The sequence below is a fragment of the Mus pahari genome, chromosome 5 (genome assembly GCF_900095145.1).
Source record: "Mus pahari chromosome 5, PAHARI_EIJ_v1.1, whole genome shotgun sequence".
NCBI classification, from domain to species: domain Eukaryota; kingdom Metazoa; phylum Chordata; class Mammalia; order Rodentia; family Muridae; genus Mus; species Mus pahari.
The window spans coordinates 94,881,362-94,896,361 of record NC_034594.1 but is presented as its reverse complement, the minus strand read 5'-3'; the positions used below and the strand labels follow the sequence as shown (position 1 = coordinate 94,896,361).

At 46.9% G+C, this 15,000-nt stretch overlaps 1 protein-coding gene across 1 annotated transcript in view; it reads right to left on the bottom strand.

The window, feature by feature from the left end:
• The window catches only part of Sctr (secretin receptor), a 53,724-nt gene extending 46,705 nt beyond the window's left edge, over positions 1-7,019 (bottom strand). Inside the window, exon 1 of the mRNA XM_021198556.1 lies at positions 6,945-7,019. Within this exon, the coding sequence (XP_021054215.1) occupies positions 6,945-7,019 (75 nt within the window). The remainder of the gene's footprint in view (positions 1-6,944) is intronic.
• Positions 7,020-15,000: the final 7,981 nt, after the last annotated feature.

The window sequence follows — 15,000 nt, the reverse complement described above, 5'->3', positions numbered from 1 at the left end:
AATTACAAGTCCAAAGGAGCGATGTTGTCTCACAAAAACAAAGTAGATGGCACATTCATCTGCACATACATACACATGCATAGATAGGCACATGCACATGCACACACAATCCAAAATGACAAATGGACAAAAACAGTATAAAATGGTGATCACATGGAGTTTGGAGATGAAGGAAAGGGGGAGATATTGATTAGTTGATTTCAAGGACTCATCACACACACATATACACATGCATGTACACACACGCTCGCACGCGCGCGCGCACACACACACAAAAGAGATGCATATAAATTTGTTTGACTGTGGCAATCATGTCATCATGTACATCAAGGCATCACGTCCCCTTAAGCACGTGTGATTTTTAATAGTGTGAGCATGTATATATGTATGTGTAAGTATGTACAAGTATGTGTGTGTGTCAAAGCTGGGGGACAACCTTGGATGTTACACTCCTTTGATACAAGGTCTGTCATTGGCCTGAAGCTTACTGGTTAGGTTGGACTGTCAGGTCAGCAAGCCCCAGGGACCCTACTATCTCAGTCTCCCTGGTGCTGTGAGTTTAATCACGAACCAACCTCCACACGTGATGCTTTGACATGGGGATGGAAATCAGGTTCTCCCGGTCGCCAGGCAAGCATTTACTGACTAAGCTGTCTCATCATGCACTCAAAACACATACAATTGTAAAGATTTTTTTTTTTCAAAAATGTCTAGCAAACGGGGCTAAACGGAGGCCACTGATAAGCCTGATTCTGTGGGTGCTGAGCTGGAGGCAGGCTGCAGCAAGATAAAATGAAGGTTATGAGCCCAGAAACAGCCTCCAAGAAGCTGCCCACCAGGGGGCAGAGCTGGGACTGTGGAGGGAGGCGTGCAGAGAGCTAGTTTACCAGCCCTGAAGGGACTGGGCATGCTGAGCAGTTAATGAGAGGGGACACTCAGTGTGACCCCATTTCTGAGTGGAATCTGAAGAAGTCAGGCACAGAGAAGCAGAGCTGGGAGAGACCTCAGTGGGTGGCCATGCGAGGTTGGATCAGCTGGGGAAGGAAGCTCCCGAGGTATGCGTCAGTGATATAGTTTGGATCTAGTATGGTCCCCGGTGTATTAGAGGCTGAGTTCCTAACTTGGTGTTATTTGGAAGGTCGTAGAACGTTTAGAATGCAGGAACTAGTAAAAGGCAGGTCAGTGTGTGTAGGGGGGGAGGGGGGACGCATCTTAGTTTTGTTTCTGTAATAAAGAACTCTAACTAGAGCAAATGAAGGGAACAAAGGGGTTCTTCCAGCTCGAAGTTTGTTGATCCCTCACAGTTCCGTGATTCGGCCCATCATGGCAGCAGTCTTAGCAGCAGCAGCTTGAGCCAGCTGGTCCCATCATATCCACAGTCCCAACAAATGCTTGCACGCTAACGTTCAGCTGCTCTCTCTACTTCTTCCCAATCAGAATCCTCTACCCAGAGAATGGCGGCAACCTCGAAGGTGTTCCACCTTAATTAATATGATCTGTATAATCCCCAGAGATATGTCCAGAGGGCAACCCAATCCAGACAACCTTTCAGTGATATTCTCTCTCCAGATGATTCAAAACTAAGCATCACACATTGTGCCTTTGAGGGTTGTAGGGCCACAGTCCCTTCCTGTCTTTATTTTGCTTTCTGATTATGAAACAAGTTTTTTTCCATTATGAACTTTTACTGTGATACTGGGTCTCACCACAGGCCATGAGGAACACCCTAACTCACCATGAACTTGCACCATGATGCAGGACCTCACCATGGGACCAGAACAACAGGCTAATTCACCATGAACTGAATCTCCAAAACTGTGTGAGCCAGAATCAACCTTTGTCTTCGTAAGTTGGTCGTCCCACGTGTTTGTTTAATGATGAAAGCTGAGCAACACAGACAGGCAGGGTCTAGGGACTGATCATGACAAGATGGCAGTGCCATGGACTGAATGTCTATGTCACCCCAGTTCATACCACCACACACCAGTTCAATCCCTCACACCAGTGTGCCTGTAATTGGAGACAGAGACTCTCAGAGTGTAATGAATGTTAGTAAAGGGGTAAGGATGGGGGATGAACCGTAAAAGACCCTTATTCTTGTCGAGGAGACAATATCCACCCAGCAGGCTCCCTGGACAGGCCACAAGAGAACAGAGGAACTACCTAGAAGCCAGGAAGTGAACCCTCACAAGACCCCGGACATGCTAGACCTTGATGTAGACTTCAGTCTAGAGTACAGGATATGATCTGTATAATCCCCAGAGACATGTCCAGAGGGCAACCCAGTCTAGTCATTCTGTGGAGTGTGTGTGTGTGCTCACTCACACAGGTGTACCAGAGATCAACCCAATGTATCATTTTATTCATTTGCTGGCTCTTTTTTTTTTCTCTTTGTTCGCTTGTTTGTTTGTTTTGAGACAGGGCTTCCACTGGCTTGGATCTTACCAAGTAGGCTGGGCTGGCTGGTCTCCACCTTTCCAAAGCTGAGAACCATTATATCTGATCTTCTCAAACATGGAATCAAACTTAGGTCCTTGTGCTTGCTGGGCAAGCCCGTCCCCAGCCCCCAGTGTATGGGTTTTGTTAGGACAGTCTGGCTGACCAAGATGTATAGGTAGGGAAGTAGCAGAGGGTTCACAGTAGACACATCTATCAAGCTAGCTGCTCCGAGGAAGCCGGTCCAAGTAGTCTTGACTCTCAGGAAACAACAGGCAAATCCATCAGTCGGAAATGAGATTGTGAATCAGGAGAGCAGGAATTCAAATAGACAGGTCATGTGAACATGTCTCTGAGAGCCGAGAGTGAGGGGAGCAAGGTGGAAGGTTCCAAATAGAGTCCTGGGGTTAACTGAGGCTATAGGACCAGGTTCTAATCCTAACAGACTCATGTTCCTATAAGGGACAGGATGGTCTGGGTGGCAGGCACAACTGACTAGGCCTACCTATCCCCGTTAGCGTTCAGAGTGTTATGTCAGAGCGGTCTGTTGAAGCCAGCAGGCCCAGGATAGTCTCACTTTCTTAGGTTTGCCCAGTGCTGAGCTGCCTTGTATTTATTGTAAGCAAGTACACGAAGATAGGATCTTAGTGTCGTGGGTTTGCCTTGGGCACCCCCGAGCCCGGTGAAGGTCAGTGTCCTTAACACTGCAGGGAGACTGGGGCCCAGACTGAGACACTGGAAGGGGCTGCCACGCTAACCACTCAGCCCAGCAGGGGTACTGGGAAGCAGGCTCCATGTTGTAGAGTCTCTGTTTAGGAGCCATCGACTAGAAAGCAGGGACAAGGAGAAAATGCTGAAGCAGGGCAGTGAGAACAACGCATTCTCTGCAGCCTGTTATCTGGTTTGGAAGTGGGTTTTTGTTAGCCATGCTTATGTGTTAGTTAGCTTCCCACGGCTCTGATGACGTAACAGAGAAAATCAGCTAAGGACAAAGGATGTATTTTGACCTAGAGTGTCATTGGCGCTGGTGGCATCCGAGTCTATCATAGTGAGATTGCATGACAGAGGACACTGCCCGCTTCAGGGTAGCCAGGAAGCAGAGAGGGGTAGAGGAAGGGCCAGGGTCACAATATCTCCTAACGTCCTCCCATCAGACTCTACCTCCCAAGTCTGGTTATCTCCTGATTGTTCTGTGGGCTGGGCAACAAGTCTTCCACACACAGGCCTTTGGGAGAGTATATAAGATTTAAACTATGCGGGGAGATAGCTCAGTGGATAAAGTGACTGCATTCTAAGTTCAACGACCTGAGTTCAATTCCCAAGAGCCCACATAAAAAAAGCCAAGCACAGTGACACATACTTAAAATGTCACGAGTGGGAAGTAGAGACAGGTGGTCCTTAGGGTTCTCAGACCGCTCAGCCCAGCCAAATCAGTGAGTTCCAAACCCCAGTGAGAGACTCTCTCAAAAAACCAAGATGGACAGAGTTCTGAGGGATGATGGACACACACATACACAGACACACACACACACAGAGACACACACACACAGATACACACAATCCAAATTCTAATAGCCTGTTTCCATCACTGGACTCAGAGTCTCTGTCATCACAGTGCCTCAAATCCAATCAGCAACACCTATTTTTGTCCTGCTGATGTACCTCTCAGAAACATAACAGACCTTAAAGCAATAGCTGAGACACAGGGGCAATTCCCCTTCTTGTATTCAGAGAGTATTTGACAATGCCTGATGATATTTTCTGTTGTCACCACTTTGCAGAAATATTCCTGGCCCCTAATCTAGGGAGACCAGAGATGCTGCTCAGGCTCATACAATACACAGAGCTGCTATAGCTTGTCCACATGTCAAAAGTGTCAAGGTTGACTCAGCTGGTGCTTGCTGGTATACGTGAAATCCCAGTTCCACACCCTACCCTCACCCCACAATCCAGCAACCTGTACTCAGTAGGTAGAGGCGGTGGGATCAGAAAGACCGTCCTTAGTTACATAGGGAATTGGAGACCATCCTGGGCTACACAAGACCTGTCTCAAAAACAAACAAACAAACAAAAAAACAACTGTGTCCAAGTTAAGAAACCCTGTTTGAATCATGGGTCAGAAAGATGACAAGAGCTAGAAGTTACAGAGTACTGCCACAAGGCAGTGTTTTCCTGACGTGTGGGGGCAGTCACACACATGAAGTCACTGTAGCCCAGGTTACCTAAACAAATCAAGCCAGTGAACATAGCATCAGGGATTGGGGAGGGACGTATGAGACCCCCCACTTCTAGCTGAGGAACTACTGGCAGTTAATCGCTGATATGGAGGTGGGGGGGTCAGTTTTCTTCAGGGGTGTGGATCCTGGTAGGTCCCCATACCCACGATTATATGAGCAACACAAATTCCACTCAGTGGGTTACTGGAGAGAGAGCAGGATGGTGAGCTTGGAAGGGGTTGGGATGAATCCAGGAAGAGTTAAGTGAAGACATGGGGAACAAATATGATCAAAATATATTATTAATATTATAATAAGTAACAATAGAGCTAGCATAGAGACATAATAATTTTTAAAAGATTTTTATATGCATGAGTATTTTGCCTGCATGCATGTATGCCTATGTGCCATGTGCATGCCTGGTGAGTCTAGTTTGTGGCAGGTTGACATTAAAACCATATGCCATACTAGCCAGAGCCAGGGAAGTGGAGACAGGAGACTCCCCAGTGCTTACTGACCAGTCTGTCTATCTTACTTGGTGAGTCCCAGGCCAGGGAGAGACCTGGCCTCAAGAAACCAGGGCCGGAAGAGGTTCTCCAGCCTCCGCATGCACATACATGCACCTGCACACACAGACTTGCTGTATGGAGCAAACCGGCAGAGGTGGTGGGCTCAGTTTCTTATGGTAAAACCCAGCCCCCTTCAGCAGTCACTGTCTTTCAGTTTCCACTTGCAAATGAACTTTCTGATACCTCCCCTGTAGGAAGAGGCAAAGAAGGGAGCTAGGACCATGCACGTCAGTCTGAGTGGTCTCTTTGGAAGACACTTATGATGTCCCTCTGAGGGAAAGCCAAGGGGAAGGAAGACATTGTCTTTATTCTCCTCGAATCTCAAAATCCAACATCCGAGCACCCAGAGTCAAAGGAGCAACAGGAAAAGTTGCAGAAGCTGGGAAACCGTCCAACAAAGTAGGCCCTTCCACCCTCATTTATTAAAGGCGTTTTCTACCACAATCCCCAAGAGATAGAATCACAGGTCTGGATAGGCCCACACAATAACCAGAGGCCCACGTGAAGCCTTTCTCCTAGAGCTACCCACACTGCACATGTGGGTGTAAGTGACATGCAAATACAAGGGGTTCAAGGGACAGAACAAAACTCAGGCAGGTCAGACACCCCCCACCCCTTCCAAAGTGAGGAGTCTAAAGATCTGGGCGCTAGTCCCAGCTGGGCTCCTAACATGCTGATCAAAAGCAGGTCTCCCGCCGAGGCCTTTGATGGCTGTAAAAGAAGGGGCTTGAACAGACGTACATAAGCTGCTGTCTCAGGTGCAGTGAAGACTTGAACCAAGCAAAGCCTCAGTTTCCCCATCCGTTTATTCCTGAGATCACCTTTGAGACAAAAATGTAAGCTGAACCTGCTCCTGCCTCCCTAGCACAGCACAAAAAATGTCCCAGGAAACGTCTTAGACCCAGATGGCAGCTCCAGGATCCATTCCCTGTGGTAACCCTGGAGTCCAACCCGTCAGCCTTGACCTTCTTCCCAGTTCGTCCCATCCTGCCAGCCTCAGTGCAGCCTGTCTCTCACTCAGATATCCCAGGGGAAAGTTCCCAGAAGTTTCTATGGGAAAGCAACACAAACCACTAACCGCCTGGTTTCTCTCTCCTCCTCCAACTTTCTTCCTCTCCTACCTGAGTTTGTTGCGACTACTGCTCCCAAGATGGACAGACTTTAGAAAGCCAGTCCCTCCAGGCCACGGAGGGCTCAAATGATCCCACACAGATGCAAAAACTAAAATTTCCCATCTGCACACCGGAGCACGTGGGAAAAAAAAAAAAAAACAACAACAACAACAACAAAACGTTACTAGCCTGAAAAATGTGGTTCTGACTTTATTCTGACAGTAAGTCTCTCCCGCCCCCTTTCTGAGCCTTGACCTCTGTGCTTGAGACCGACCAGGGTCTCAAAAGGGAACAGGGTGTTTTGATAATACCCTAGAGAGCAAATGTCTAGCACGCGGTCGTTGCTGGCAGCTACAGAATTGTCTCCTGGAAAGAAGTGAGTTTAGCGGCGGGAAGGGATAAGCGAAGGTGTGGGGACTGAGCCTCACTCACACAGAGCCCGTGAAGTTTTTGCCTTTGGAGAAGAGGGCTCCGTCAGAGCGGACGATAGTATGTTGAGGGAAGAGAGATCAGATTGGCTGCTCCTCATAACTCCTAGGACCCGATAGAGGACCGTGGACTGGTCCGTGGGGTCCACTCCGGGGGACGCGGGGCGGGGCGGGGGTACTCACAGGGTGCGCTGCATTGATGAGCAGCAGCAGCCTCAGAAGAAGCAGTGACAGCCGGGGGCTCATGGTGCTGAGCATGCTCCGCCCACTGTTGTTCCCCTTTGTGCTCTGGCCTCTTCAGGAGTTGGCTGTCCGTCTCTGTGTCCAGCTCAGCGTCCTGCATGTCGTCCAGGATCCTGGGCGACCCCCAAGCGCAGAGAAACCATGTCTGGACCTACCCAATCCGGCCAGATCCACAGCCAGGCTAGGGACTGCTGCTCCCTGAAGGAGGTGACAAGACTGTTAACTAACCTGCAGTGCCTATTGATAAAGACTGGACGCGGCTTGCGACTCCACCCTGCTGGGAATAGCAGGGAGGGGCTGGGGGGCGGCACAGAGCTGGCAGGAAGGCGAGAGGAGGAGGGACCCTAGACACCCGCCTAGAGGCAGCTGCAACCTCCCTCCTTCCCTTCCAATCCAGAAAGTACTCTCTCTGGAGGACTTAAGTCACATGCCTTCAGCAGTGACAAGTAGGCAACACCTTTTCTTTTCTCTTCTCTTCTTTTCTTTTTTTTTTTTTTTTTTTTTTTAAATCCTCGATTGAGACAGGCAGGGTCTCACTATATAGGCCAGGCTTACTTTGACCGCTCAGACCTCCTGCCTCAATTTTCCTAATCCTGGGATTACAGATGTGGTCTCCTACACCTGGCATAGGGTCAGCTACCATTTCCTAGGCTGACTTTTATACAAACATAATTAAGTCTACATCAACTTGGTCCTACAGAACACTCTTGTTCTTTAGCTTTCAGTGATTTTTCTAGGATTAGAGTCGCCACACCCAGCGCATGCAGAGCTAGAGATCAAACCCCAAGGCTTCCTGCGCGCTAGGCGAGCACTCTGACAGCCCAGCAAACATCACTGCTCGGTGTGAGAGGGAGATGGTAGAGACTGTGGTGGCCGCTATGGGAAAATACTGTTCTGTACATTCTCCAAGCTTCAATGTCACCCTCCCTGGGAGGGAGAGGGACCATTCTTTTATGTCAGTGGCCTCTTTAGTTCTCTATTCCAGTGCCCCTGTCACACAGTACCAGAAAGTGGAACATTAAACCAAAGTCCCAACCATCAGAACCCTAGATATTCAATATGTCCTTCCAACGGTGTCTTAAAGGTCATCCCCAGGAGAGGAGAGTCTGTTCTTAACTTTGGGGTAAGTTCTAGCAATACTTCCTGTGTGCGTGTGCATGCCTGTGTGGAGGTGTGTGTAGAGACTAAGGATCGGTAGTGAACGCCATCATCCTCCGTCATTCCTCCCTTACCTTTTGAGGCAGGGTCTCTCAGTGAACTTGAAGCTCATTATTTGGCTACACCTCTGGTCACTGAGCCCTAGGGGTCCTCTTCTCTCTGCCTTCCCAGTGCCAGGGGTAACAAGTGTCCACACACTGCTGTGCCTGGCTTTTTATAAGTTTCTCACACTGGCACGGCAAGCACTTTACAGACTGAGCCAACTCCCCAGCCCTCTTGTAGACACACTCACTGAGACAGGTTGCAAGGGTAGACACAGATCTTCAGAAGATGAAAATCTCAATGAAAATTTCATCAAGTGGCAAAGGGAAAGACGCCTCCTTCCTTCCCCCTTCTTTCGGCATGTCCTTCAGGATACTTTGCCTCCTTACAGCATGTGCAAATCTGTAAAACTATCAACAAGCCTCTAGCCAGCTTTGAATCCCAGTGTCCTCTCCAACTCCTTCTCCTTCTAGGCTTTTTTTTTTGGGGGGGGGGGTTTGCGGGGAGAGCATCTCTAGCCCAGGCTTGCCTTTAATTCCCTCTGATATAGCCAGGGATGCCCTTGAGTGTCTGGTTCTCCTATCCACATCCCAAGTGCTGGGATTGCAGATACATTCCATCACAACTGGTTTTATGTGATGCTGGGACAGATCTTTGTGATCTATGGGATGCTTTGTAAATTAAAGTTAGGCAGGCACTCTGCAGGCGCTTGGTTACTGCTTGTAGCTTCCTACTTGTCGGAAAGGGCTGAGGCGTCTCCTCTTTTGTTTGGCTAAACACAGTCCTGCATGTATAAGCAAGTACCCTTCCCTGACATATCCAAGGAGGACACTTCTGCTGCTTTGGTAGAGATCTGACTGGATGCTGACTAAACGTGCTAGTTACTTTTTCAGAGGCTGTGATAAAATACTTTGACAAAAGCAGCTCAGGGGGAAGAGTTTAGTGTGGCTCACAGTCTGGGAGCACAGACCATCATGGTGGGGAAGGCACGGTGGTGGGAGCGAGAGGCAGATAGTCACATGGCACCCACAGTCAGGAAGCAGAGAGAGATGCATGCTGGAACTCAGCTTACTTTCTCCATTTTAACTGGGTTCAAGACCGCAGCCTATGGGATGGTGCCGCCCACAGTTCCAGTGGGCCGTCCTGTCTCAATTAACCTAACTAGTTAATTGCATCAACTAGTAACATCAGCTATCACACTGAGTTAGAAAACTATCTTATTTTCTTCACATTGTGACGAGGATTCACCAAGCTGGCTGGTGATTCTTTTTTTTTTTTTTTTTTTTAATTATTTAATTTAATTTAATTATGTCTTATGTTGTTTCTTTTTTCTTTTCCCACAGCAGAAATAAGATATGCTAGAGAATTAACATTATTCAACAAATATTTATCAAGCCCCTGCTCTGCTCCGCGTGCTCCGTTAGGGTGATAGAGGCCAGTGGAGATTACCCTTGCCAACCTCAGCCTATGCGGACCATCTGCAGTGCTACAACTTCATCCTCTCTAGGACACTAAGAAGGATGCTACTTAATTTAAGAGTTCTGCATCACCACAAAATGAATAATTCTTTTGGTTAGCAGACAAAGCAACTGTGGAATGCAGAGTGAGCAATTATTTTTCAGACGTCAGTAAATTCTATGCAAAGTATATAGAGATGGTAAAGTGATTGTAAGGTAAGTGTGAAGACCTGAGTTTGATCCCTAGCATCTGCATTAAAAAGCCAACTTTGGTGGTATATATGTGATTCTAGGGGAAGCAGAGATAGGCAGCTCCCCAGGGTTTGCTTTATCTGTAAGCCCTAGGTCTCAAGGAGAAACCATGTTTCAAAACAACAAAACAAACAAACAAACAAACAAACCAAGCTGCATGGTGCCTGAAGAATGACTCCTGAGGCTGACTTCTGGCCTTCACATATATGCACATATGTGTTCACATGTCTACAGGGTACGCACACACACACACACACACACACACACACACACACAGGAAGGCATCAGACAACTAAGGCTGGTGGATCTGTACATTAGTTGAGCCCTACCTGTCACCAGGCTTGTAGGCCAAGCACATGGTCTATATTAGATAAGTGTCAAGCCTGTCTTAATTCCATTCTTCTTCTTACTTACACAGCTTTTCTTGTCCACTCTCAGACCATGAGCCTTGTTAAGGCTTTCAGGAAGAACAGCCTAAGAGTTAACATGTGACCCAACAGAGAAGCAGCATCACCATCCCTCACCTAACTGAGCAGTGTCTGGTCCTGAGGCAGGCCCTGGACTCATTTTGACCAGGAGTGGCACCAACGCATCCTATATGTGGGCATCGTGATCAACCTGATAGCAAGATGGCAGTCGTTTCTAGAGCACTGGGACATCCTTGCTGAGAATGAAGCCAGCTGGGATGGAAAGAGCCAGCGTGGAGAGAGGGGTGACCCAGCAGCTGTCATCTTTGTGCAGCCACCACTGAAGTCCTAATCTTGGTTGTCAATGTGACTACATCTGGAATTAACTAAAACCCAAGCAGCTGGGTACAACTGTGAGGGATGATGTTTTTCTTAATTAAATCGTTTGAAGTGGGAAGAACATACATCTCATCTGGATCTTTAAGGTGGGAAGATGTGCCTTTAATCTGGACCACACTTCCTGCTGGCAGCCTTATAAAGGACAAGAAAGAAGAAAGCTTTGTCTTTGCCAGATGCTCTGGCTCTCCTGGCAAATCCATTCCTTCAGTGACATTAGAGCTTACTTCTTTTGGATTCCAGTGTATACTCTCGTCCAGCTGAGACATCCAGCCTTGCAGATTGAACAATTACTGCATTCTTGGATCTTCTCTTGGTAGAAAGCCATTGTTGGACTAGCTGGACCAAAGCCTGTAAGCCATTCTAATAAATTAGGATAGATAGATAGATAGATAGATAGATAGATAGATAGATAGATAGATAGATAGATAGATAGACCTATAGATGCATTCTATAATTCTGTTCCTCTAGAGAACACTGACTAATATGCTTGCCCTCCAGAGAGGCTTCCCTAAGGAATATTTGAGATTTAGTGGTTTGGAGGTTGTGGGAGGAGATAATAGAGGAAAGAGAAAGAAATGGGCTACTCAAATGTTTGAGTCCAAGGTGTCCATCAAATGACTGCACAGGTTCAAAGAGAGCCATCGGAGGCATAGGGTTAGCTCCATGGAGAGACCTGTGCCTTGCATGGCAGCTTTACCGAGAGCAGAACTGATGGTGGATTGATGAGCCATGAGTAATGAGCCAGAGTGGTTTCCTGTTGAACACCGAACTACAAAGGTTTGACATTCACATTGTAATGAGGTTTTAATGCTCCCACCTCTGTGTTTACTCTCTAGAAAGGTAGACTTGGGTTCTCAGGGAAGCATGCTCTTCTTTGCTTTTTGCATTTTCCTCCACCGTTTGTTGGCATCCTTTTGATATTTAAATGAAATATGAGAGTTAAAGTCGATCAAATAGAGCCACCTCTGAGAGAGTGTTGTGAGTGCTTTCAAATCCTTATCATCATGGATGGCCGGTCAGGAGTGCCCCAACCTTCCCAGAGAAACCCACGTGGCTTATTCAGCCCACAGAATACTTGTGGGCTGGCGAGGTAGCTTAGCAGGTAAAGGTGCTTGCCTCTAAATCCGATGGCCTGAGTTCAATCCCTGAATCTTCAAACTGTGGAAGGAGAAAACTTACTTGTCTCCTGACCTCCATACATGCACTGTAGAAGAATATTAACAGCCAAACCTGGATTCAAGTCCTGAGTTAACAATCAAGTAATACCAGAACCTTGGGCAAGTTACTTGAACCCCAGAGACTTCAGCCTCATTTATGCAGTGAGGCTAAATACCCGTCTTCAGCATCACCATTCGGGAAAGGGACAGTCATTGTCTTCAGCTGTGTATCCAGTGGAATGCCCACAAGGTTCTGATGGATGACTCCAAAGCCCTGGTCACACAGAGGGTCCTGGTTAAACTGAGCAGGTCATAAAACAAAGAAGACAAGGATGGAAGAAAATGACTTGTAGGGAGGGGAAAAAAAGGAGGGAGGGAGGGAGAGAGGGAGGGAAGGAAGCTAAAAGGCACTCAGTGGGTTTCAGAGAGAGCATGTTATATACACATAGAGAGACAGTGAATATAGCAGTGACCCATCGCAGTGAATACAGTGCTCACCCCGAGCCTGAGCACCTGAGTTCAATCCCCCAGGTCCCACCGGGTAGAAGGCGAGGCCTGGCCTTGCTGTTAGGCTCTGATATCCACACGTGTACCATGACCCATACTCACAAAACAAATAATATAAAAATAAAAGAAGTACTCTATACATGTATTGGATTGTCCAAGAATAAGTTTAGTTTAGTTTAGCTTAGTTTTATAAATAGTTGGCTGACAGCCTTGTTCAGATTCTCAGCTAACAGCATGGGTCACTGTCAGATGATGTGGTCCATGATCTGCTTCCAAGATTTCCAGGCTTCACCAGCAGGGAGGAGAAACAAGCTTTCTTTGCTCTGTCTTACTTTATTTTTGGGGCTGGAGAGATGGCTGGCTGGTTAAGAGCACTAGCTGTTCTTCCAGAGAACCAGGGTTCAATACCCAGCAACCACATGGCAGCTCACACCTGCCTGTAACTCCAGGACTCTGACATGCTCATACAGACACACATGGAGGCAAAGCACTAATGAACATTATATGTGTGTGTGTAGATATAATATATTATATATTAGAATTAAAAGTTAATTTTGTGTGTATGAATAAATGAATGTTTCTTGAATATATATGTGTATATATATATATATATATTCAAGAAACATTCATATATATACACATACATATAATCACATGCATACCTAGAGCCTATAAAGTCAAAAGAAGACTTCAGATCCTTTGGAGCTGGAGTTTTATATGGTTGTGAACCACTATGTGGGTACTGGGAATTGAACCCAGGTCCTCTGCATGAGCAACATCTCTCCAGTCCCCTGTTGTATCTTATTTGAAATGTTGTTTCAGGGTAATCATGGGAGCAAGAATGGGAGAACGATCATATGGGAGTTTGGAAGGATCAAAGATTAATATAGCACTTTAAAAAAAATTCAAGACAAAAATCATTACCAGTATATTCAAATATCAAGTGTGATGGCAATCTGTCAACTTGAAAGGATCTAGAAGCACCTAGAAGACTCAGGCACACCTGTGAGGGATATTCTGGGTCAGGTTAGTCTCTTGGGATGACTACAGAGATTATCCTAATCACATTAACTGAGATGAGAAGATTAGCCCACCATGGGTGGCACCATTCCCTGGCTGGGGTCCTAGTGTATAAATGGAACTGGCTAGGAGTCAGTCAAGTTTCTGACTAGTTGATGTTCACAAAGTTGGTATCACAAAGTTGGTGTCTTGAAACAACCACCGTGTGAAACTTTGAAATCTTAAATTCAGGCGGGGCTCAACTGGACAATGAAAAGAGTCACAGATCAATGAAGATCCAAGAGGAGAGGGCAGGGCCCCCAGCTCCCCATGGGAGTAAAATGGGTCAGAAGTTAGTCTAGGTTGCCACAGTGCCAGGAAAGGATAGGGCAGTGGAGTAGGGGGCGAAAAGAGAAGGCAGGAGTGGGGTGGCAGCTAAGTCCTGCTTCACCCTGAGAGCATGGTAAGCATTTTGAATTTTATTCCCCACCCAGTGTGACATCCCCAGAGAGATTTAAACAAGGGAATCAAGGGCCCTCCTGTTCCATGGACACTTGTGACAAGCTTCTGTGCCTGTTGTCTTGCTCATATCTTTGCATCCTCCTGGGGCCTGGGGCACCGCTCTGTCTGGCCATTGTGAATGCCAACTGCAACATGCACATGGATAGAGGAAGTAATTAACCTTCTAGAGCGGCCATAATGGGAGAGCATCCTTTGGTCCAGAATTCTCAGACTTTAATGAGCACACAAATATCTCCGTGGAATGATACTAAAATGTGGTTTCTGATTCAGGAGGCTTCAGACAACCAGAGATTCTGGATTCTTAACAAGCTTCCATGCCAGTTACACTGAAGGGACACCAGGGGATTAGAAATCAGTCTGAGAGTGTGGATGGGGTAGGACAGATTTCACTCGGTAAAGTATTTACCTTTAAAGCATCAGGACGTGAGAGTTTGAGTCCCAAAGGCCACATAAGAAGGGCCAAGCATGGTTTTACCAGCTTGTAAACTTAGTGCTGGTGAGGCAGAGACAGGAGGATCCTTGGGACTTGGCAGTCAGCCATCCTAGATGAACTGGTCGGTTCCAGGCCAGTTAGAGACACTCTCTCATAAAACGAAGTGGACGATGGCTTAGGAATGATGTGGGAGGCTATGCTCTGGTCTTCACACGTACACATGAATGCACATGTACAGATGAATGCACATGCACACACATGTATGCATGTGTGTGCACACGCATGCATGCACGCCCCCCCCCACACACACACAAGAAATCACTATATGTCAGGTGTTTGAAGCTGTAAGAGTAAGAACATGAGCCACAAAGTTCAGAAAGAGAAAGATATGGCAGCAGTTCATACTGATGACTAATCTAACAGGGTCTAGAGTCACCTAGGAGACAAATCTCTAGACTTGTCTGCGAGCGAGTTTTCAGACCTGCTAACCTGAGGTGGAGAGACACACCCCGAGTGTAGGCAGAACCATTTTATGGACCTGGTCTGAAGAAAGAAAAAAAAAAAGAAAAAGGAAGGAAGGAAGGAAGGAAGGAAGGAAGGAAGGAAGGAAGAAAGAAAGAAAGAAAGAAAGAAAGAAAGAAAGAAAGAAAGAAAGAAAGAAAG